This window comes from Culex pipiens, chromosome 2, assembly GCF_016801865.2.
Source record: "Culex pipiens pallens isolate TS chromosome 2, TS_CPP_V2, whole genome shotgun sequence".
Classification (NCBI taxonomy): Eukaryota; Metazoa; Arthropoda; class Insecta; order Diptera; family Culicidae; genus Culex; species Culex pipiens.
Window position 1 is genome coordinate 114,570,607 of NC_068938.1, and position 25,568 is coordinate 114,596,174.

At 39.7% G+C, this 25,568-nt stretch overlaps 2 protein-coding genes across 3 annotated transcripts in view; one reads left to right on the top strand and one right to left on the bottom strand.

The window, feature by feature from the left end:
* The window catches only part of LOC120422187 (short neuropeptide F), a 56,959-nt gene extending 41,746 nt beyond the window's left edge, over nt 1-15,213 (bottom strand). The window contains exons 1-2 of one of the 2 annotated variants that reach the window (XM_039585562.2): nt 14,912-15,213; nt 14,788-14,840 (exon numbers count right to left, since the gene is read on the bottom strand). The gene's annotated coding sequence lies outside the window, so the exon portion shown is untranslated. The remainder of the gene's footprint in view (nt 1-14,787; nt 14,841-14,911) is intronic. The other variant, XM_039585561.2, reaches the window with a different exon arrangement.
* A 6,206-nt stretch (nt 15,214-21,419) lies between these two features.
* On the top strand, nt 21,420-24,329 carry LOC120422192 (DNA replication licensing factor Mcm6). Its single transcript, XM_039585573.2, has 4 exons — nt 21,420-21,665; nt 21,723-22,756; nt 22,814-24,033; nt 24,096-24,329. Exons 1-4 carry the CDS (start codon nt 21,574-21,576, stop codon nt 24,198-24,200), a joined length of 2,451 nt encoding a protein of 816 aa, XP_039441507.1. The 5' UTR covers nt 21,420-21,573; the 3' UTR covers nt 24,201-24,329.
* Nucleotides 24,330-25,568: the final 1,239 nt, after the last annotated feature.

Genomic DNA, 25,568 nt, shown 5'->3' on the forward strand with positions numbered 1-25,568 from the left:
GCTCTGAAAGGTGTCATTCTCGGTCGGCAATTTAGCGGCCATTTTTGTTAAAAAAAAAAAACATTCAAACCTTGATTCAGAATGTATCAATCAAAAACTGGTTTTCTTTCTGTAATTTGTAATTTGCATATCAATTGATTGTTTCTGAACCCCGAATTCAGTACCATCAACACAATCCTGTCAAGCTCGGCAAAGTCAGATTCCCTTTCAAGTATAACAATTCTCACTGGGAACCGGTAGGGGTGGATTTCAACTAGCGGGGCAATCTAGACAAAATCTGTATTTGGCTCTAGGTAGCAAGGGCTTCTATAAATAAAGTCTTGATGAATTTTCCAATAGAATTCATATATTATTTGGGATAAAAAAAAAAAAATTACAATGAACACATATTTTAGCTGTGGGTCTCGTGGCGCAGGGGTAGCGGCTCCGGCTGCCGATCCCGATGATGCTATGAGACGCGGGTTCGATTCCCGCCTTATCCACTGAGCTTCTATCGGATGGTGAAGTAAAACGTCGGTCCCGGTTTCTCCTGTCTCGTCAGAGGCGCTGGAGCAGAAATCCCACGTTAGAGGAAGGCCATGCCCCGGGGGGCGTAGTGCCAATAGTTTCGTTTTTTTTCGTTTCGTTTTACATATTTTAGCTGAACACAGTCAAAACACCAGAAGAATATCATTGAGTGTTCTGGCAACACTGAATAGTTAATCCAAGCTCCACGTTAATGGTTTTGGGGACCATAAAATGACGTGTAGCTCATTATGTGATTAAGGAAAATATCACGATGGTACACCGCGCGTTAGTGGATAAAATCCGCGCTCATGTGATGACACGAGTGTGTCGTCGTCGGTCGGAGGAGGGCTTTGGGCCAATTGGACCAGCAGCAGCACCACCGTACATGCAAATTGACGCTGGCTGCTGGCATCGTTTATCCGGTCTAGCTGCGGTCACCTACTATTATTGCGTACACCCGTTTGTTCGTGTGCATCGATTCCTGCAGGAAAGAGTCAACGTGCGGCGTGTGTTTGCGTTCGCAAAGTGTAACTGCAATTGACATGTGGGATGCAAGGCGAAATGGCCATAGACAAATGGGATCGGACATCCGGCCTACTCATTACAAACGTCCCACGGGGCACCTGGTCACCACTGCTGTATACTGCCTGCCTGACTAGAAAGAGTTGAGCACGTTTTTTTTCACTCCGGACCTGCTCTTTTGGACCGAAATACCTGTTGATAGTGCCGGGCTATCCTCACCGGGTAATGTTGATTTAATGGAGTGCGAAATAATCTGTTTCACATCCGCAACAATCTCATCGTAGTGCAGGCACACGCGGCATTGCCATTGTCATTACACCAATAAAGGAACACAGTGGCTTCCGTTACGATCCCACCTGTAGCCCTGTCGATATGTCCCCGCCCAAATCGACGTCGGTCCGTTGGTGGCCTTTATTGGATGGTGCAATAAAACGGTGCGTTAAATTTAAAAATACAATTTCGTCGACACACCGCCGCCAGCGCGCGAGGCAGCTTGTCAAAGTGTCAATGAAAAACGTGGTATCGAGGGGGAAAAAATAACATGCGCTAAACATCAGCTAATAAAATCGACAAAATTTTCGCTTGCTCCATAAATCATCTAGAACCATGTTGTGTGCTCACACCATGGGATGATAAAATATTGACGCTCACAAGGAAGGCAGAGCGCGAAAGCGTTTGCGCTCCTACACACCGAGCAGTGCAGTTTAAATAGTGCTCAGCTGCGTTTGTGTCACCAAAGTTGGGAGCTCAAAATGCATTAGAAACTAAAATTAAACATTGTTGCCGAGGGTTTTCACTGAAGCTAAAACTAGTGTTTTCAAATCCTGAGCAAGTTAATTAAAACAGCTTGTTTAAAATACCTTCAGTATATAAGGATAACAAAATGTTTTTGGAAACAATGAGGGACATAGGTTTTTTTTAGAAAAATACTTTGCTGAAAAAAATGCCGTTCCTTCACAGCATACGGTTTCTTTAACAGCTGTTAAAAGCAGACAAACAGATGAAATCATTGAACATAATTATCACAAATCTATCTATCAATCTCTTGATCAATCCTAACAAGAGCCATCTTGTTAACATGCATAACATGCGTCCATCTTACAACTCGACGTCGTCGTGCTATCTTGTCGCACCCGCCATTTTGACGTTCCGAGAAAAACGCGTTTTAATGTTTGACCTTAAATATTCAAAAACGAGAGCACGCAATGTAAACAATAACAAACACGTTTTGTTTGGCTGACCATTCTGTGCATTGTCCCAAAGTTTGGTTGAAGTTGGTTGCTGGAGTCCCGAGTTATAATTACAAATGTTTACGGTAGTCTAGCTTGTACGTGCGACAAACGCATCCTGACTTTCCTGGCCTGAAATCCCTTTGGCCTTTTGTCGCACTTACATCAATTTTCATGGAGTGACAAGATAGCACTACAAGATTGAAACTACTTTCATATGTAAAGTGACAAAAATGCACGGAGTTTTTTCGGTTTTTGTTGAATATCTCAGGATTGAAATCGAATTTTGGGGATCTGTGAAGGTCAAAAGGTGAGGCATTGTGAGCTGCACAAAATGGCGTTCTTAACTCAATTTGGCCCAAAATGCACGTACGACAAGTTAGCACGATGGCGACGAACTGAGCAGTTCTCTCAGATTTCGGTCATTGGATTTTTTTTATTTTTTTATCCGACTGAAACAGAAAACGATTTGCAGAAAAAACACCATTTATATTTTTGTTTATTTTTTGATATGTTTTAGAGGGCATTAAATGCCTGCGCAAAAATGGTCATTTTCAGAAGCAAGGCCGTTGCAATTATTTTTTTAAGTTTATGTCCCTCAACTCTGGCCAAAAGAGGGGGGGGGGCAAAAAAAAGAAATAAAAAAAAATAACAGGCGCTGGTATTAACATTTGAATGAAAAAAGTGTTTTAAATGCATTTTACACCTGCCCAGTTGATTTGCAATTATTAGTTTTCAAAATATCAGAGTATTGAAGATATTTTTTTTTCGCCGAAAAAAAAACTTTTTGCGGTGCTGTATATTGGAATTTTACAAAAATTGAAAAAATAATCGGATCGATCTCAGACATGCTAAATATGATTTAAAACGCGGGAAAATGCAATTAAAACTGAAGTTTTTTGTAAAAAATATGTTTTTGCCCCCTGATTTTTCGGAGCGGTTTTGTAAAGGGGGGAGGGGGCGTCATAAACATTTAAAAATATTTGAAACGGCCTAACTTTTCAGCAAAAAATCCTTAAAATATGATGTTTTCGGAAAAATTTGTCAAAATTTAATGAAGGTTCTACATCTGAGAATTGGTAAAGATTGGACAACTATTGCGCCCTCCACAGTTAAAAAACTGAAACAGTTGCTTTTTCGATTTTTCCCATACAAACGTTAAGCGATTAGAGGGAGGGGTAAAAATATGCTAAAATTTATAATTTAGCCTAGTGATGGGTCAATCTTTGATTTCAAGGGGTAGCCTCGAGAAAGCCCGGATGTGGGCCACCCTAATTTACACATCCGAATGTTTGAAAAGTGACTATCATCCGACCCGACCTATCATTGGATAGGTTATCGAAAGACAAAAAACAAGTCTTACAGTTTGAAGATGTATGTATGTATGTATGATTACGGTACTTTTGTAGCTGAATTTTAGTTGGACTTTGGTTGTTCTATAACAAAAAACATGTCCTCTGCGCATTTCAATATTATTCAAAAAAAAAAAAAAAATAACTCACAAGTAAAGTAATTCCAAATCTCTTGTGTTACCCATTTTTACTAAAGAGTGAGGAAGGTGCATCATATTTTTTTATTACAAAGAAGAACTTTTTGATATTTATTGAAAAGTAACTAATTTTCTTTAGTTCTTTCAATAAGTAATACTTGTTTAATCTGACCAGATTAGCCGCGTGCCGTTACACTACCTTCCAATCTCACCTAGAATGGAAAAGATCACATGTAATTTCGTTACGAGAAGGGATGTAGATGCCATTATTATTCAAAATTTTGGCTAGTGACCAAGCATCTCCATTAAATTGTTCTAATGAAAGAGGTCCAGAGGAGATACTGCTCAAAAAGAACAAAAAATCACAAATCGCCTTTCAAAAAACGCACATCAACTAGAACTCAACCGTTTTAAAGAAACGTTTCAGGAAAATTAAGCAAGCTTGAATTGTGGTTAAATTTTTACGTCACACGAAGATCTAGTTACGGTTCACTAGGTGTGTGGATCCGTTTCATGCATCGTAGCGTGGTATACAGCAAAAAATAGCACTGCTAGCCAGAAAGTTTTTTTTAAAGAACTGAGCCATCTCTCTTTACGGGTAAACATGACACTCAACAACACTTTACCCATGGCAGATGACTGTGCACACACACACACACTTCTTTGTGTCGCAAGCAACAAAAAGGATTCATTCTTTCATTTCCACACTGCTTGTTAACACTCACTGTGACGTGGTGGCTTCCTCGTGACACGGCGTGCGTTTCTGTGTTTGTTGGTTAAGCCAGGTGTTGTATTGTTCAGTAGTTTTACGAAAAAGATACTGCAAATGTGGGTTATTCTGATTGAACTATTTAATAATATTTTTAATGTGACGTAAATATATATTTTTTTAAATTTCGGTAATTTTAATAATCACTTTATGTCAATTCTTGTGATATTGTCTAAATAGAATTGTGAGAGCACTTAGTTCAAATAAAAGTTAAAATAAATGTGCACCACCAATGTTTTGCAACTTGTATTCCCAAGACTGAGTTATCCGTTATCCCACCAATTTGCGCTGAAAGATCACACTTTACATTCCCATGACAAACATTGACATTGACGTATAAAAAATTCCGCCTCCAAAACTATTCGGTCGTGAAATTTGAAGAACGACTTCACGATGAAATAGATACAAACACTGACTGGCATCCGGGGAATTCCGAGCAAACATGTGGACTGTTGTGTTGCACCTGCACTTTTCCCCTCCTTGATGGAAAACGTTTCCGCATTGGAAACAAAATTGTTGTATTGTTATGCTGTTAACAATGCGAGAAATTCCGCCTTGTCGGGAAATATGAAATTTTCTGAGCAGTTTAGCAGGTCGTATCAATTTCGATAATCTAATTCGAATTGAGTTTAGTCCTTTTTGCTATGATTGGATTCGACCCAAATCTGCGAGCTAGCTAGGAAGGGAGTGTAGATAGATCGATTAATCACTGTGGTGAACAGAATCGATACGTTGCCCCTTTAGCATAACGATAATAAGATATTTATCAATTTTGGTTGTCTGCTGGAGGCTAGCCGAAACCTCATCTCCGAATAAAGGCACTCTTGGGGTGAAATTTGACTGAACCGTACTTAATTATTGACACCCTATCGGCACCTTGGTGGATTCAAAATTTGATTCGGTTTTGTGGAGGTATTTTGATTTATTAAGCATTTTGGAAAATTCTTTTTTGACTTAATCTCAAAAAAAAAAACTGCAAATCACAATAAAATATTGCCAATCCTCTGGAAATTGAACAAATAAAGTAGAGCCAATCCTGCGCTTCTGCGAAACTGCACCTGATGATGTTTTATTTTATGATTAAATTATTCAAATAATTGAATTGTTTCTCCCACTTTGGCCTTAGACGTGGCCGAGGTGAACAAAAAGTTGGTCGTATCGTACGCCAGCCCACTTGCTCACCAATGACCGTTGAGGTGGGCAAAAGGTGGAAAACTCTCCGCTTCGGGTTCAGATGTTGCTGGCTGTGCTTTTTCCCGTCGCTGAATTTTCCTGGCCGAAACATATGGAAAGAGGAATTTTGCTGTGCCGTTGCTTTCTGTGTGGGGTCGAATAGTAGGATAGTAGTGTTGTACGAGAGAATTTACACTCCCATTCCAAGAAGGCAAAGTGGGTGCCTGCTAACCGCCTCATGAATTAACGCAAAACTTTGCAGGTGAGAAAACGCGTTCGCATCATATCATTTTGCTTGAAGCTGTTTGCACAAATCCTTAACGTTTTGCATATAAATAATTGTTGGGTAGTGTTTTGCTGCGAGAGTCCATTTCCACCCTGTACAGAAGCTTAGAAACTTTTTGAATCGATTCAAATTTGCATCGTCTGATTACCAGTGACTGCAATTTTGCAACATTAGAAAATTACACTGCTCAGCACAATAAAACCGACCGTCTATTTTTTAAAAATGCATGCCTGAAGGGTTTTTAAACAGGTTACTCTTGAATAAATCTCGTTACACTTTCTTTTTTATCGTGTCGTGTCTAAAAAGCCAGTAAATTTTAAATAATTATACATTTTTCGATGGGATTTTTGGACTAGTGTTTTCTAACCTGTGTAGCGACTATAACATTAATATATGAATGGGTTGTATCTGTTGGACTGTGTGGTTGAAGTTTGAGTAATCCTAATCCTTCACAAGTTCTCCTCACAAAGGACTCCAATTGTTCGAATCCTTTCAATCAATGTGGGTAAAAAACCCCTTTCATGCTCGATCTTGCGCTGCATCAAACACCTGTGGTAGTGTGCCTTAATGGAACGCACCAAAAGACTTAAGCTTAATCAAACACATGCTATTATCAATTTCCAAACTGAACCGGTTTCATTGCCAATCAATCGCAAATCGTCTCTTTCTTAGTTCAATCCGTGCTAGGGATTCTCCAGCAGAGCGATGGTGTGATAGACCAAGTGCCTAATCCTGAATAATTTCATCGCTGCACATTGCCCTCACTTTAGATTTTCTAGTTGGAAGAAGCAAAAAGTGTGCCAAAGAAAAACTTCTCGCTGCTGCTGCTGGGATGATGTTCCTTATCGAGTTTTATGGAGAACTTCTGCCTTCCCTTACTTCTATTCTCATCCCTCAAGTGAAAAAGATATTGCTCACTTCAGTGTTTGTGCTACGTTTGTTCTTGGGGCAGTGTGGAAAAGAGCATTGTAACAGGTATGAACTGAACTGTCTTACACACGCATCGGAGTTAATTCGAAGGAAGACAGATAAGTAGATACTAAACTGTGAATAGAAGAGAGATTGCCTTCGGTAGATTTATTTGTGATTCAGTGCTGGCTCGATTATTTCATTTGTCGTAACGCGATCTGTGCTTATTGACGCTTACTGATTTTTTTTTTCTATTTATGTATAGTGCTGATAGAATTGGTTGAAGTTTCTAATGGTAACTGCATGAATAATATATTTGTGTTGCTTCGTCAATCTTACATTGCTTTCATTTTTTCCGAACCAGGAACGAAAAAAAAACAATCAATTCCGATGAATACAAAGAGACAAGTTGTTCCTTTTAATTCCGCTATATGTGTTAATATCTTGGTGGAAACGTATTTCGTCTACTACTTTTTTCATTTTTTTCAATAAGTGTTTATTAGAATTTAGCAGTTCTGTTCCAGGATATTACATTTGCAATTCAGAGATTTGGCGAACCTTTCAACTGAGATCAATTCATAAGCCTTTGCAGGGAGGATACATATTTCTACTTTTATAATTTGCTAGCTGAGTGCTCTTTTAGGGAAAATAAATTCGTCTACTACTTGCAGACTTCATCAGTGTTCTATTTTCTCTGTGTCGAGAACAGAATACTGATGAAGTCTGCAAGTAGTAGACGAAATACGTAGCTGTCAAGATATTTAAATATATAGCGGAACAAAAAGGAACAACTCGTCTCTTTTTTCATAGTAATGAATTCTGCTAAAACGCTCAACCAAACCAATAATAAATAATAATAATTCCGAATTTATTCAAAAGAATGAATTTATCTAGGGGAAATAAACCCATTTTAAGCATAATAAACGGTCTTGTTTGAATGATGCTGGATAATTTGGAGTGTTCCTTGAAATTCAGTAAAACCAAGTACACCAACGAGTAGAGCAACTTTTTGTGAACATTTCTGTTTATTTTCACTTTTATTAAAAGTCATGCTATTCCTTTTACAAGCATTTTAAAACAAATATTTCAAAAACGCATTCTAATCAGTCGTGTGCATTGGGCCACGCTCATTTTTGTATTTTCAGCTTAGTTCTTTTTTTCTTCCAACGCTCGTTTGGGTCTACTTCGTGCTGCCAAAATTGATGAAATTTTGAGCGAACACTCACGAAAAGTAGCATTTATAGAGAAAGTTTCCTGGCAACACCACAAGCGCTGCTGATGGTGTTGGTGGCCACCCTTTGTTCTTTATTTGCCTTCGCTTCTCGCTCGGTTTCTTCAGCCTTCGATTAGAATGGATGGTCAAAATTGAAACGTCAAAAGACTTAGCGCGTTTGTTTTTTTGATGGCGCTTGCTAATTATTTACATTTTTCGGGATTATTTTTCAAGTGAGTGACTAAGTAACGGTCAAAAGAACATATAGCCGGTAGTTGGAAGCAATTTTATATCTTAAGCGCTTTGAAATCGTTAGCGCAAGTGAAAAGATATTGATGGCGACTTTCGTTAAGCAGTTAAACTCTGATCTTGCATGTGGATGTGTGTGCCACCAAAATGATGAGAAATGGTCTCGCAAAATAGAAATTATGATCAAAAGTGCATTAAATTTGATCTTTTTGGCCAGTAAGTGGCATACATTTGCGTGCTTACTCGAGGCGGTGCTGTTGCTGGTAAGTTTACAGCCTAAATAGTATTTTTGGAGCTTTAATCGAGCATCAAACTCTCCATATGACGAAGATAGGTGTTTGATTAGAAAAGGTATATTTCCCCTAGTTCCTTAGAATGTTTAAAAAATTGGACAAAATTATTCAGAGTCAATAAAAAAGGAGTCAATAAAAAAGGAAATGTTCAATCGGAGATAGCTTTAAAAAATCATGTAATTTAAGAACGATCTCAAAGTTCGATTGTATTGCTCGAACACTGCTCGTAGACGGCTAGAGGAAATATACCCATTTTAATCACACTAAGTTGTTCGACCAATTCTCATCACTTTTGCCGTTTTCCGCTATTTAAATAAACATTTTCAGATATATCAACAATGGAGAGCTGTTTGCTCACTTTTATTTGAGGCATTTATTACATTGGAACAGTTAAAAACACTTTATGAAAGCTGTGATTTATGATCAAAGTTCTGATAGGTATAGTTCCCCTACCAGGTAAAGGTCTCTTTTAAGAGACGTAAAGGGAAAAACAAAACAAACGTAAAATTTATGCAAGCGAAGCGAAAAAGTCCTCGTTGGATCAAACCATGCGTCTGGTTTTTTTACGTTGATTATATTACGTAAATTTACTCATTTTTGCTCAGTGAAGCCTTTTCAAAACACGTTTCTGCTTAAGTAACTCTCATTGGCGGTCTGGCGGTTTTTCAATATCTTTAAATGTATTTGTAAACATAGATTCATTGGTTTAGTTTTATGTAATTGTAGCTTTTCTATCGCACTATTACAAAAGCAATTTGGAAATTTACATATTAGTATTACTGAAGCGTGAACATAATATAGGTATGACACATGCAGCTTTCGCTACGTAATAATTGACCGAGAGAAAAATGTTGATCTCATTAGAAATTCATTGCTTCATTACTTCACACTCAATTTGCATTCTAGTCACTCGCACGCGTCAGGCCGTCAAAAGCACTATGATAGATGCGTGGCTGAAAAAAAAGTCCCCCCTCTGAAGGTGGATCAACTATATTGAACAATTTTCGCAAATCTGTACCTCGTCAACTCAACGACAGGTTCGATAATTGCTTTAATCAAATTTGCCCCACCAGTGTACTAGGGTTTGTTGTTTCTATTAGTGGAACAAATTTGAAAATTGCGTGCTTGAAGCGTTTTACACGGGAACTGGTCAAGCAATAAACGTGTATTTCCATACGAATAGGCAAACATTTTTGTTCGATAGTACATTATCTTACGACATTGACTGGTAAGTACACCTCAACTCATGCCGAAAATTGTGAAACAAAATCAATACCGTGAATAATAATCCTGAGACTGACATCCCGTGCGAATCCACGTGGAAAATGAACAAACCTTGACATTTGGGTTTGTGTTTGGGTTCGAAAATTGCTCAGATGCGAGGCAAGACACTTTTATTGCGTTTGCCCATAGCTTTGTAATCCCTTCTGATCCCCAACAAACGTAACCAACCATTCTTACTTGGCAATCCTTTCCGCGGAAAATGTATGATTTCATAACATCACAACCTCGTACCTTCATAATGCCACGCTAAGATGACAGCATCAAATATAGAATCATAAAAAAAACAAAAGACTTTTGCGGGAAAATCACGCACCTAATTTGTGTCCCTAAACCGCGACATAAATTCTAGTTCAATGCAAAACAGTATTCTTAGAAAATAAGTTTTAACGATATTATGAAATAATGAAATATGGCCAGTTCAAATCAAACTTAAAAGTCCACCTGCAGGTTCAAGGAGCATTTTAAATCCAACAGCTGTATCGACTTAGGACAATGGTCAATATGGAGACTTTTATGTAAAATTGTCTGGAGAATCGTCTCTCTTCAGTTTTTGAAAATTTTGTTATTTAGAGCACTTTTGATAAAAAAAACAGTTTCAGTAAATGATCCTGCATTTTTCGTGAGTCTTTTTGTAACATCTTAGGTTATTTTCACAAAAATTTTGAACGAAAAAAAACGTGGGCTCACATTAAAAAAATCTCATAAAAGTGGAGTGTTTTTTTCTTTCAGTGTATTTTTTTCGGAAAGCCAGTCAAATTTCCTACAAGTTTGTCTTTGGTCACTTTTTGATATGATGCAACGGCTGCGAGATACATCAATATTTAAATTACGAAATAAAAAAATATTTAAAACACTTACGCCCTTCTCAAATGTCATTATCGAGTGAAACTGGCTCCATATATACAAAAATGGCATTTTATGCTGTCTACAAAGTTTCATTGGAATCGAATAGGGTCGGGTACAACCGATTCCGGTTTTTGGCAACCTGAGTTTATTTTTATGTTGCCGTTTACGTTTTCGCGAGTTCTCGGATATTACGGTATTTATAAATATGACAAGCGAAGTGCTTGGCGCGTAATCTAACCTTAAGACTTTCCGACATACTTTAAATGGACTGGCTGCGTCTGTGTTAGATTATATTAGAACTTGTGTTGTTTCTACTCTCTTTTGTCTCAATTCTCTATAAATAACTCCCATTTTATGTGATGATTTTACAAGTTTTGTGAAATATTTTTCGTGCATGTTTTTTCAAGTTACGAAGGAAATAAGTGAGAATAGATGTTAGAGAAAATTATTAAGCTCTCGTAATTTCAAAATTAAATTTGCAATAATTTACCAACAAAATTACAAAAGCAAAAACAAGTTTGTAGTGAACTGCAGACTGTCAAAATGACAGGATTTGGTCTATTTCATGTTTCATTTTTTAATAATGTTTCATTGCTAGATTCTGAAATATTGCTAAACCTGTAGAAAACCATTTTAGCCAAATCTCATATCTAACGTTTATATTGTAGTGCAGTGTTAAATAAATAGATCATTTTAACTGGGTGGAAATTGCTCAACTTTCTAATTAATTCAGATTAAAAGGCGTATATAAAAATAATTGATATTGCTTTAACCACGGCAAGTAGTGTCCAGGGCATATGTGGAAATACAATGAGCACCCAAACTTTTTAGCATGGTGGCTCCCAACAATTCATTATATGTATAAACAAGCTAGAACGTGAGCGGAGGATAACCACGTTTCTCCAGGATACTTTTGAAAGGATGGCTGTGCTAGTTGGATTGGATTAGTATTTAAAAAATGATATTGCAACTAAAAAAATGCATTAAAAATAACTTCATGTCTACATAATGATTTTACCAAATCAACATTTTCCATTCAAGCACAAATTTGGTGAAGCTGTGGACACCATCAAAACAAGCAAGAATCTCGATTTTAGTCAAAATAGGACCAATCCCTCTTTTTGGAACCATCACAGATTTTGCAAAAAAAAGTTTAAATCCTCCATTTTCAAACTGCGATACCGTAAAACGGGGTAGCTTTAATAACCGGGATTACTTTGACAGGTTTCCGCAAAATGAAGAGTACAAATTAAATACGTACGGGAAGGCAAGGAATCAAACTGACCATGGTAGAGAAGTGTTGAACACAGTACCTCAAGAAGAACTTTTGATACAGTTTTGAAAAATAAAAAAATAGTTTACTCTAATTAAGAGAAATGTTGATAAATAGCATTATTTATATCTTTTCTAAGTGCCATGATTTTCTCAATGAACATGATTGTAAATCGTAAAACGGAGTGCATTTTCTGATTTTTTGGACAATTTTCCACTACGAAAAGGTATATTAAGTTTGAAAATAATAAATATTATGTGTTTTTTGATAAATAATAAAAAAAACTCTAGATTGATATGCATTTTCAGTAGAAACAATTTCACATAAAATGTGAAAACTTTTGCTTCGTGTTCCGAATTTTGTTTTAAATGCAATATTAAGTTTTAGTTTTAGCAAATTTCAGGCAAAATTCAGACTTTTTTACGATTTTATCTAAAATTTAGATGTATTTTGTTAAAAAGCTTATAAACCTAGTTAACTAAATTCTAACATTAATTTTTTTCTTAAAAACTATATCAGCACTATATAGTATAAGTTTGAAGTCAAAATAAAGTTTTAACACCTTAAATCTGATTTTAACAGAAAAACGTTACTTAATCCACCTTTAGGTGGTTGGTGCCTTCCTCGCATTCATACACCACACAGCCTTAAAAAAGTGTATAAATAACAATTTTTTTATCAAAATATCAGAGTCCGGCCTCAATAAAAGTGAACTAAAAACACTTAAGTATTTATAACTTTTGATATGGTTGTCAGATCTTCAATCTTTTGGGCTTATTGGAAAGGTCTTTTGATTACCTATCCAACGATGGGTCGCATGATAGATCCGGACAACTTTTTTATCAACATATTTGAGATCCGGCCTCAAAAAAGTGTATAATTAACACATAAGTGCTCATAACTTTTGATAGGGTTGTCAGATCTTCTATCTTTTGAACGCGTTGGAAAGGTCTTTCAAATACCTTTCTAACAATATATAGCATGATGGGTTTTCTTACAAAAACCACCCTTTTTTACAATATTTCAAACTCTAGCCAAATCGTTTTTTTAGCATAACTTTTGAAGTACTTTTCTAAACTTCATAATATTAACTAGGGTCTTGTGGGACCCCAAGACGGATCGAATGAGACTAAAACGGTCCAAATCGGTTCAGCCAGTCCGGAGATAATCGTGTGCATATTTTTCGGTGCACGGACTCACATCCAGACACACGCACAGACATTTGTTCAGAATTTGATTCTGAGTCGATAGGTATACGTGAAGGTGGGTCTAAGAGGTCGAATAAAAAAGTTCATTTTTCGAGTGATTTTAAAGCCTTTCCTCATTGAGGTGAGGAAGGCAAAAACTATGACTATCAAAGTCAATCCGGAATTTAAACTAAGAATTTTTAACGTAACTATTTTTTTAAACGCTAAATAAAAAACTATTTTTCAAAAATAGTACGTGGACTTTGTGTGGCCTACCCCAGTACATGTTCTAAACATTATAATCTTGAGAAAACCCTTACCAGTTGGAAAATTTTCCAAAAATAAATTGAAATCCTATCAATGTCACCCCGATTTACGGCATCTTTAGAACCACAAGCCGAACAAAATCAGGCCAGGGCTCATTTTAAAGAAAAATGGGTGTAGAATTGATTGACATCGCCCATTATCCAATTAATTTTGTTTCATTGAGAAGAACCTGAGAAATGTCTAAATCCGTAATAAATCACACCCAATCTCACCCTAATTTATGTTACCTCAACTTTAAATGACAGGATTTGTTCTATGAATGTGACTTTTTTTTCTAATTACATATCTGGAGTTTTTTTTGAAAAGGTCCAATAAACCAAATTTCCAGTTTTTGCTTTTTGGGTGTCGCCTAGAGTCAGGGGTATTAAAAAACACCCAAAAAGCAAAAACTGAAAATTTGGTTTATTGGACCTTTTCAAAAAAACTCCAGAAATTACGATAATTTCCATTTTTGCGGATTGATCTTTATCTTTGTAGCCACTCTACTCGTGTGAAGGTTTTTTTTCTCCACTTAAAATCAATATTCAACACTGCTTTTTCATTCCGTCAAAACGATTAAAAAACAGAAAATAAAACTGTGAATCACACGTTTCCAATAAATCTATATTTTTTGTCAGCTGGCCATTAATTACTAGACCAGACCAGCTGGTGGGACGTGGTTCGCGGTCAATGCCACCGTCATCGCAACACCCAGCGGAAACTATTACTGGCTGGCCGTTGCCGTCGGTCGGACACGTTTCGGGCACGGGAGACGTGAGTTCCTTCCGAGTGGGACGCCGTTAGTTGCCCACCACTTGGCGCCCGAGAACAGAACAAACCCATTAGCTCTCGGGCTGACAATTTGAATATTTTAATTGCGATCCACATGTGGTGCTAATGCTTTTCCGATTTCTACTCATCTTTACATGAACAACTGGCCAGAGCCAGGGCTGACTATGTTGGCCAGCATGTGGAATGTACGTGGGACAATCACACATCTAGAGCACACCACACCGTAATAGTTTCCGTTTTCCGCAAAACCTGCTTTCAACATTCTTCACTGGGTAAAATTGTTGTGGTGACGGTTATCGGGGAGTAAAGAGTATAAAAAAGTTTTTCACTGTCCCTTAGGCACGATAAACAGCGAGTTGAATTTGGGAACATGGAGCCTTTTAATTATTAAAAAACTTCCTGGTCTGCTGTCCAGTAGTAACAAGAGAGAAATGGACATAATTTAAATTTGTTGTTCTACCTTTCATCAGGCACAGCTCATTCAAGCATTTCACGAACGTTTTTCTCTAAAAACTTGAAGCACAAGAAAATCTTGAAAACATGCCAATTTGCTATTCACAATAAAAACTTAAAAAACCACTTGCCTTTCTTCTATGTTTTCTCCGTTTTTCTTTCAACACAAAGCACCAAATAAATATCACACCACTTTACACAAAACACTGAACCGAACTGAACAGAACAGGACCAAACTCCCCCTTCTGGGCAGTTCTGAATGGCAACTGTTGCTTGTGTTGCCTTTATAGAGTCCGATTTGGGCCCAAGGCGGGATCACTTTTCCCACCTCCACCAGCCAAGCACAGTTTAGAACCAGAGCTTTTCCGCACACACAGGTTGATGCTCAGTTGTTTCTCTTTCGGTTGGCACGAGCTTTATGTCATTAGCAGCATTGGAACACGCCGTATTTATAAAGCAACGCGCCGAAAAAGGAGCACCTTTTTCTTCGGTTTACACACGTTGCCTCTGTGCGCTGCTGCTGCCTGCTACTGACTGGCGCGCGAGTTTTCCTCGGTTGATGATGACGATTCGTCACAATCATCGATGACTGAAGTACGAGGGTGCTTGCTACACTCTGTTGCTTCTCTGAGAACAACAGTCGGCAACTGTTGCATATCTTTTCATTAGGATACGCCGGGCTTGATTCAACAGATGATATCGTCACAGAAGCTGCAGAATAATCATGATATTATAGGAGTATTTATGTTTTCAACCAGGCTTAAATAATCAGAATCTTCTTAAAAAACATATGACCTGCAATTTTTTTTAAAGAAATTTGCCTAGGAAATTGTTCCGTTCACACAAAAAAAAATATTGAGGTTGAACTTGAAACAATCTTTTTCACAGAGAATCTAAATTTGCTTATTTGATACGTACGAATTGATTAGCTATATCCAGAACGCAAATGGCATCGAAGGTCAATGATAATTTCTGTGGAATTGAAACAAATCAGCGCATAGTTTAACACTTCACACTTCTTATCGAACAATAGCTGTAACAAATGTGTAAATCTAGGTTCAAAAAATTAAGCATGCAATGTATGAATTGAGACAATAAATCGAGATTTTAAATAATTCTTTGTATAAATTATAATAAAAAACGTTACTTAATCTACCCTTCCTCATATGTATTTATTAAACATTTTTGCCTTTCTTAAGGTATAGGTTTTACTTTATGGCTGGACGTCATTTTGATCCTCGTAAATAAGACGATTCAGCATGAATTTTAATCCGAAAACTCGCTTAAAATTAACACTGCATTGATTTTTGACGCTCTATCGATTCATCTTGACAGAACTCGTCTATCTCCAACCCTCGAATTTTGAGAAAATAAATTCCGTGGAGATCGAGTGATGTTCGTGTGTGGTAAAATTTTGCCAAATTTTGTGTCGGGTCAGCTCAGCTCCCTTGAATCCGAATTTGATTCTTCTGAATGCAGATGAAAGCTAGTGTGCTGAACCTGGGCGAGTTGCCGCTCAAATTTCGAAATATCCATCTGTTTTCGGATGTGGCCAGACTTTTCAACAAAATACACAGTTTTCAAATGAAAATATGGTTTTCATTTTCATATCTTTTATTTATCTCAAAAATTGCATTTTTCGAGCTCTACAACCTCCTAAATTTTCATCCAGATTCAAAATATGGTTCTGGAGTTAGAGCCGTTTGATTAACCTACCATAAGAAAAAAAATCCCTAAAAAAAGGTGAAAGCCCACCTGGTGACCTTCGCCAACATTTTGCGTTTCTAATTTTATCCGAAATTTCTTCCTACACTCATAGTACAGACCATGAGTGAGCATCTGAAACAAATTTGACATCTATCGGCAATCCCGATCAATTTTTAGAACGATTTATTTTTTGCCTTTCTTACTAAAGAAAGGTATAGGTTTTACTTTACGGCTGGACATTATATTCATCTTCGTAAATAAGACGTAACAGCATGAATTTTAATCGAAAAAAATCGCTAAAAATCATACTGCATCGACTTTGGACGCTTCGTCGGCAAGTCGACAAGTTGTCAAGTCGAGCTTCGAATACTGGCTAAATGTTTTTACATCAATAAGCCTCAATACGTCGTCGTGATCGTGCTATCTTGTTGCTTGTCAATTTTGGTTTAAATTGAGTTAAAATCGCCAAGTGTGTGCATTTTTTTACTATCGCAGATTAAACAAAACTATTTTAATCTTGAGATATTTAACAAAGACCGTCAACTCCCTGCAATGTTGTCATTCATTAAAAGAAAGTAGCGATCTGATCGTACTATTTTGTCACATCCTGCAAGTGCGACAACTGGTCAAAAGGAACTTAGCCGTAGAATGGAAGCTAACTTCAATCAAATTGTGGGACAATGCATAGAATGGACCATGGACCAGTCGCACGAAACGTGTTTGTAATTGTTATTGGAAAACGCGTTTCTCGAAACATCAAAAAGTGTACTTTTTGTCGCACGTCATGATGTGCGACAAGATGGTACGATCATGTCTTAACATTACGACATTAACATAACATAAACTTGGTTTTTTTTGCAACGATCTAAGAGAATACCAAAAAAAACTTTTTTCGATTATCATTCCAGACCAAAAACTTAAAACCCCTAGGCCAATGAACTCCCTCTGGATCTAGCTTAAATTTGCACACAGAATCGAGCACCACCCTATTAGGTTTTACGCCGTGACGTCATTTGACAGCTAGTGTGCACCGTTCACATGGTCCATGTAAATAGTGCACTTCTTTCTAACTTCCAAAACGAGTCGGCGTAAAACCTAGTTGCATAATTAAAAAAAAAGTGTTCTGAGTGCCTATGGGATATTTAGGCAAACATAGGAGTGAGCCAGTTTTATCCAAAATCTATCAAAATATTGAAAACCAGTTGTCCCGATTCACCCCAATTATCCAGATTTAGTCGTCTTTAATTTTACTTCAATATCATGAACACGTTATCAATCACGAAATAAGGGCACACATTTTCAATTCGGTCACGTCACTCCCCGTCGCATACCGAGAGTTCAGTGTTCGGGTATTATCTACAGGTAGAGAAAGGTTATGTTGCCACAATGTTGCTGTGTGCTTATGCTTCCCTATCGAAAGGATGAGACACACTTGGAACATACAGCTCTGCAACAACACGGAGATGTCGTTTGATTACGATGATGATGATACACGACCCCACGTGCTTTCGGTTGAAGGAGGCTTCATGCGCGCGCTATCGGAATCGTTGTTGGACGACGTGGGAAAACATGGAATGTTGAAAAGCGCGCCAATCGCTTGTTGCTTATCAGAGAGAGTAAATGTGTTGCAATGTCTTTTTGTCGTATCGTATCATCAATGTATCCGAAACACTTGAAAAGCAGTAGTGATGATTTTGTGATGTTTTAGTATTTGATTTCAATTTAATTACAGCACCGCACTGTTCAAACAATCTTCTGCTTCAATATTGTTTGATCGAGCTCATATCATTGGTTAAAAATAATACTATTGACAAGGCCCTGAAGTAACCGGGACATTTAATTTGCTTTGTTTTGTGCTATGATGAGTTACATGGGAATATTGTACTCGATAAGCAAAAGTTTTTATTAATTATCTCTTCAGTGGAGAAATCTTTTTATATATATTCGATAAATATTTCAATTCAATTCGGTTTTATTGGTGAATAATCAAGATACAATGAGTTATTTTGAAGTGCATAACAGAGTTTTGGAGTTCCTTACAGCTGTGTGTTGCGTCATAATCCATTTAGGAACAATTATTTCTTTAACTAAGGCACTAGCAAGAGTAAGAAAAAACTATAAAAAAAACTTACAGAAATTGCAAAGGAAAGGGGATAGAGGAAGAGAAAGCTTATATCTAGATCACAGGTAATTTATCCTTTGTAGATGTGTTTGATCATCAGTTCCCCAAGGGCCAGGAATTGTTCTGCCTTGTTCCGGCAGCTCCGAAACCGCGTCATCATCTCCCCCGCGAGAGCAAAGAATTCCGGCAGGGTGAAGAGATCTTCCCCGGTGACTTCTTGCTGGGCCGTACTGCCGCTACCGGCAGCGACCACGCTGGCGAACGAACGCCCCCAACCAGGAGGGAACGCTGAGTTTTCCGCTGGAACCGTACGCTGTCCAGCTGCAGGAACGGCTGCGCTCGTACTTCGCTGAGGAGGGTGGGACGCTTTCTTATTCCTCTTTTCCTGCTCCTCGAGGTAGACCTTGCGCGCGACGCATCCGCGGTAATTGCCGGTATGGTGACCGTCACAGTTCGCACACTTTACGCGCAGCTTAGTTTGTTCTGCCTTGTCCCCCAAGTCCGCCTTACGTGGCAGTGCGCACGCCTCCGAGAGGTGTGACTCACCGCACTTCACGCAGCGGGGCCGGAGGTTGCAGTTCCGCGAGCCGTGGCCGAATTTCTGGCAACGGTGGCATTGCGCTACGTCCGTCGGGTTCTTGGTGTAAAACCGCCAGTTTACCCAAAAACCGTCCAACGTCTTAGTCCGCCGCAGGTCTTGGAGCTTGACGGTGCCGCGGTCGAAGTACAACAGGTACAGTGTGTGCACACCCGTGACTGTTGTCTTTCGCGAGAGCACTTTTATCTCCCGCGGTTTTATTCCGGCGTCTGAAAGGTGACCCTTCAGGTCGGAGATCGGACGGTCTTGATAACCCTGCAAGACGACCTTAACAGAGGGGGCTTCTCGGGGTTGAATGTGTAGAAGTTGAAGTTGCTACGCTTCAATTCTTCAAACACCAGGTTGAAATTCTTTTTGGTCAGTGTGATCACTTGCACTGCCGACTTACCGATTTTCAGACAATATCCGAGGCCTTCCAGCAACTCGTCAACATCGTCCGCTAACGTGTCCAAAATAAAAATTGGAGGTGGTCTACGCACTGGAGAGTTGTTCTTTTTTGACGTCGGCACTTTTTTCCGTGCACGACCATCATCGTCGTCGTCGTCGTCGGTAGTGCTGCTACCGTCAGAGTTGTTATTTTCTTCGTCGTCGCTCAGCATCTGGAACTCGTTCCTGATGGGGATGTTGGCGGATGTTGATTTACCACTGGTCGTGGCACCGGAAGTACCGGAACGGGTTCGCACTGGTGATCTTGGGACATATCCGGGGTGTAGTAACTTTTTGTCGATGCCTTCAGCGCTGACGCTCCCCTGCGCGATGGCGGCCGACACGGCGTTGGTTTGTTTACCTTTTTGCACACGGCCGGTAGACGAACTTCGCGGGTTTTTCGAGGCCGCACTCGAACTGCCACGGCCACGGCCGGCCTTTGGCATGCTGGAGAAGCAAACTCGCGGGTAACCACAATCAATTACGGCGAAAAAAATCGAAAAAACGATGGAGCACTGAGCACTAGCTGCATGCTCTCGTGCGTACACGGAGGGAGCTGTTCGATAAATATTTAGAATATTTATTTGGCCCTATTGAAATGTTAATTATGTTTAAAAAAAAAATAAAAATATTGTATTCAAAAAAATCGGAAATTTTCACGAATGTTTCATATTTTATTATTGAAATTATTACCACAAGTTGATGAAATATCGACATTAGAGAATAAAGGGTTGTTCGAGTGAGATTTAAAAAAAAAACCAATTTCGGGAGCGTTCTTTTATTACGTAACGCAATTGGTGGAGAGGAAGGGTCGGAGGCCATGATATGCTCCATACAAAATTTTTAAAATTTGTATGGAAATTTTGTTACGAGGGGGGGAGGGGGTCTAAAAGTCCGATTTTTTGCGTTACGTAATAAAAGAACGCTCCCTTTCCTGTTTCTTTTTCTTTTATACGCTGTGTGTATGTTTCTTAGACGAAATTGTTGGAAATTTTTCTGAACTTTTTGAAAAAAAAAAATTACAAATGATCAATCATGGACACTATTTTAATAAATCAAATGACCAAAATTTTTTGGACAAAAATTAACTTTGAATTACTATATTTTGAAAACGGCGCAGTCAGTAGTTTCTTCGAAAAGCCAAAAAAAAAAAATTTTGCGAAATGCGAAAATCAGATCAGCTTAGGTCTTGTTTGCATTACTTTTGTACAGGACCTAATACAAAAAGTGGGACTCTATCTGTTTTCTATTCAGAGTTATGACAATTTCCGTAAAAAAAGTCGAAGCAAAAAATGTTAGCGTGTTGTTGTTGTGTTGTTTAATCAAAAATTAAAGTATTCGATTGATCAAATGTCACGCAGACTCGTACGGCTGTTACGCTCCATACAACGTTTTAAAAATTTGTTTTGAACTTTTGTTACAAAGGAGGGAAGAGGTCCAAAACCCCAATTGTTTTGCGTTGCGTTTAAAGAAAATCACTGCCTTAAAATAAAATATTTTTTAAATTTACATAGAGTTATCTACGTGCGCATGTATTGCGTGTACGTACACGAAAAAGATTGAGGTTAAATTTTGTACCCTCCAGCAAAACAAATGGCGTGCTAGTGTGCGTGAGATCGGGCTTAGATAACTCTATTCTGCGTTTAGCGGTGCCTTCGAATGATCATGCTCTCAGCTTTTAACGTGCAAATTGTGATCCACACAAATAGCGTCCAGCGCTATCGAGTGCGGCCCTGAAATTCCATTATCCACAAACGTCACTTTCGGGCGGCATCAACAAACCGAATTTGGCGCGCTTTTTGCTGTTTGATTTCGATCGGTTTCATTTGCATCTGCTGCGTGCCCGTGTTGTTGCTTGTTATCCGTGGCCTAGCTCGCGTGTTTAATTTATTTGTTAGATATTCTTTTTGGGAAACAGTTTGATCAGGTTTTGAGCCGAAATGGATGTAGCAGACGCACACGTTGGCCAGCTTCGCGTTAAGGATGAAATTGGAGTCCGGTGCCAGAAGTTGTTCCTGGACTTTTTGGAAGAGTGAGTTCTTGGAATGGTTTTTGGTAATGGACGAATATTATAGGACATTTTTTACAGCTTCAAAGAAGACGGCGAGATTAAGTACCTGAAAACGGTGGCCGATTTGGTGAATCCGGATCGTTCGACGCTGGAAGTTAGCTTCGAGGACGTCGAAAAGTACAATCAAAACTTGGCCACCACCATCATCGAAGAGTATTATCGGATATTTCCGTATCTGTGCCAGGCGGTTTCAAACTTTACCAAGGACCGGACAGAGTTGAAGAAGGAGAAGGAATGCTACGTGTCCTTCACCGATGTCCCCACTCGGCACAAAGTGCGTGAGCTGACGACGTCTAAAATTGGCACGTTGATTCGGATTTCAGGCCAAGTTGTGCGAACTCATCCCGTCCATCCGGAGCTGGTAACGGGAACGTTCGTATGTTTGGATTGCCAGACGGAGATTCGTAATGTTGAGCAGCAGTTTAAGTTTACCAACCCGACCATCTGCCGTAATCCGGTGTGCGCGAATCGGCGTCGTTTTATGCTGGAGGTGGACAAATCTCAGTTCATCGACTTCCAAAAGGTGCGCATCCAGGAAACTCAAGCCGAACTCCCCCGCGGATGTATCCCGCGTTCGGTTGAGGTGATTCTGCGAGCGGAAATCGTCGAAACCGTTCAGGCAGGAGATCGCTATGACTTCACGGGAACTTTGATCGTCGTGCCGGATGTTGGAGCGCTACAGATGCCGGGGGCCAAGGCGGAGATTGGATCTCGCCACAAGCACGGCGACAACGCAGCCGAAGGCGTACGTGGTTTGAAGGCGCTCGGAGTGCGCGACTTGAACTACAAAATGGCATTCCTGGCGTGTTCCGTACAAGCCACGTCGTCCCGGTTCGGCGGAACCGACATGCCGATGAGTGAGGTCACGGCTGAGGACATGAAGAAGCACATGACCGACGCCGAGTGGAACAAGGTGTACGAAATGTCGCGCGATGCGAAGCTGTACCAGAACTTGATCAACAGCCTGTTCCCGTCGGTTTACGGAAACGACGAGGTCAAGCGGGGCATTTTGCTGATGCTGTTTGGAGGAGTGGCGAAAACTACGCATGAAAGTATGTAGAATTGCTTTTAAATTGAGTTGCATAATTCTCACTGATTTCTCTTTCCAGAAACAACACTTCGAGGAGACATCAACTGCTGCATTGTGGGAGATCCCAGTACGGCCAAGTCCCAGTTCTTGAAGCAGGTGGCTGATTTTTCGCCGCGCGCCGTCTACACCTCGGGTAAGGCGTCTTCGGCGGCTGGTCTTACAGCGGCCGTGGTCAAGGACGAAGAAAGTTACGACTTTGTGATCGAAGCTGGAGCGCTGATGTTGGCTGACAACGGAATCTGCTGCATCGATGAGTTTGACAAAATGGATCCTCACGATCAGGTTGCAATCCACGAAGCGATGGAACAGCAAACCATTTCCATAGCAAAGGCTGGCGTTCGTGCAACGTTGAACGCTCGGACGTCCATCTTAGCCGCGGCCAACCCGATTGGAGGTCGTTACGATCGTTCAAAGTCGCTCCAGCAGAACATTCAACTTACTGCGCCCATCATGTCCCGTTTCGATCTTTTCTTCATCCTTGTGGACGAGTGCAACGAAGTCGTGGATTATGCCATCGCGCGTAAGATCGTCGATCTGCACACGAACATTGAAGATCGCGTCGAACAGGTTTACTCTCGGGAGGACGTGCTTCGTTACATTATGTTTGCGCGCCAGTTCAAACCGATCATTACTCCGGAAGCCCTCGAGCTGTTGGTCGAAAACTATGGCCACCTTCGGCAGCGCGACACCGGTACTTCCGGCAAGGGAACCTGGAGAATCACAGTCCGACAGCTGGAGAGTATGATTCGTCTGAGCGAAGCCATGGCCAAGCTTGAGTGTTGCGAAGAAGTGACGGAAAAACACGTGAAAGAAGCTTACCGACTGCTCAACAAGTCCATCATCCGGGTTGAGCAACCCGACATTCATCTGGATGACGAAGACGACGCCGAACTAGCCCTGGCAATGGATGCGGAAGAAGCGGCCACCCAGCAGAACGGTCACGGCCACGAAAATGGCAACGGCGAAAACGGTCACGACGAGACGGCGCCCAAGAAGAAGCTGACTCTTTCGTTCGACGAGTACCGCAACCTGTCCAACATGCTGGTCATTCACATGCGTAACGAAGAGGCCCGCGCCGAGGAGGTTCAGGAGGAAGACGCCGCTCAGTCGGAAGGAATCAAAAAGTCTGAGCTGATCAACTGGTACCTGGAGCAGATCGCGGACCAGATCGAGAGCGAGGAGGAGCTAATAGAGCGAAAAACGCTGATCGAGAAGGTCGTTGATCGACTGATGTATCACGTAAGTTGAAGAAATTCGGTATCCCTTGACATTTTTTTCTTAAACGAATTTATATTTCGCAGGACCAAGTTATAATCCCACTCAAAACGGCCAACCTTGGCGACAAGGAAAGCCAAGAAGAAGATCCGGTGCTGGTCGTGCACCCGAACTATGTTGTGGAGTCGTAAGTCGATTGCCAACTGCAGCAGCTGTACGTTACTTTTCTATTCCTCTTATACTCTGTTTTTGATGTTTAAGGATATTTGACAAATCTTAGGTTATGCATCGTTAATTATAGACAGAAAATGTGTGTAAAAGCTATCCTTCATTTGTTCCGAAAATTCTATCAGACTCCGGCATTTCACATTTTGTGGGAAGCCTACCGGAACAGGCGGCCAATCGTGACTTAGTGCAGGAACTGTATGCATCTGGTCCAAGTAACCAGTAACTGTCACCTCAAGGTCAGATGCAACAGCTGTGGGGTGTGGGAGTCCGGGTCTGCCAACTGCTCTGGAGCCCATAAAGGCACGGACATTCAAAGAATGTTTACATGACAGCTGCGGTCGCGCCTATGTGGGAAAGGGAAGTAATTTGTGATTGTAGACGGTATTGTTTTGATTCGCAGCATGTTGAGTCAACAAAAACTCAACTTAATATTTTCCCTCACAAACCAAGGGCTGATTTTCTTAAACCAAAAAGTCATCGAATTATAACGATGTACAAGGTAAATTTGAATTGGGAGGATCAAGTGAAATATCTTGGACTTGCTTTTGACACAAACTTTACTTACAAGGATCACATAGAAAGTATCCAGGTTAAATGTAACAAATATATTAAATGTTTGTATCCCCTTATAAACAGGAATTCTAGACTTTGTCTCAAGAATGAACTGTTAATTTATAATCAAATTTTCAGACCTGCCATGCTTTATGCTGTGCCGATCTTGACAAGCTGTTGCTTAACCAGGAAGAAAAAACTTCAGAGGATTCAGAACACAATAGTGATTCTGTAACTTCATCAATTAGCCGAAGTTGACATTGCATTGATCCGCTCTTAATATAGTTAAAAAATAAATAAAAAATAAATATGAAAATCGAAATAACAAGCCATGGCCGTCCGTCGACCCCAGTCACACACGAATACGTTCAGAGAGGAGAGAATCTAACAACATACCAGCTCGATGCTCTTTTAGCCTGCATTACCACAGTTTGCCGTAAATTTGTTTTTGGCATGATAGAAATTACTTTTAACTGTGTCTTTGATGTTGTGTTATAAACAAAATTGCAAAACATTTCAGGTAACATAGATTTTAAGCAGTTTAATATCTGAGTAAAACAAATACGATCGCAAACTCTTCGACTGAGCGACTAAGCGACATAACGCAAACGGTCTCTCTGAACCATTCGCTGTACTAACCCGATTGAAGTGAGAGGGAGAGCAAAGAGAGAGTATTCTGTAACGATCTGAGTGGAAGCGACAAACGGTCAGATCTGTGTTTTGTCGCTCTCAATTTGTGGTCGCGAGTGAATGAGTCGTTTTGGAGCAATCAGGACCCC

Coding starts and splice junctions, on each gene's coding strand:
- LOC120422192 (XM_039585573.2), top strand. CDS start 21,574: ATGGATGTAGCAGACGCACACGTTGGCCAGCTTCGCGTTAAGGATGAA. Junction 21,666..21,722: donor TTCCTGGACTTTTTGGAAGA/GTGAGTTCTTGG, acceptor CATTTTTTACAG/CTTCAAAGAAGACGGCGAGA. Junction 24,034..24,095: donor TTGATCGACTGATGTATCAC/GTAAGTTGAAGA, acceptor TATATTTCGCAG/GACCAAGTTATAATCCCACT.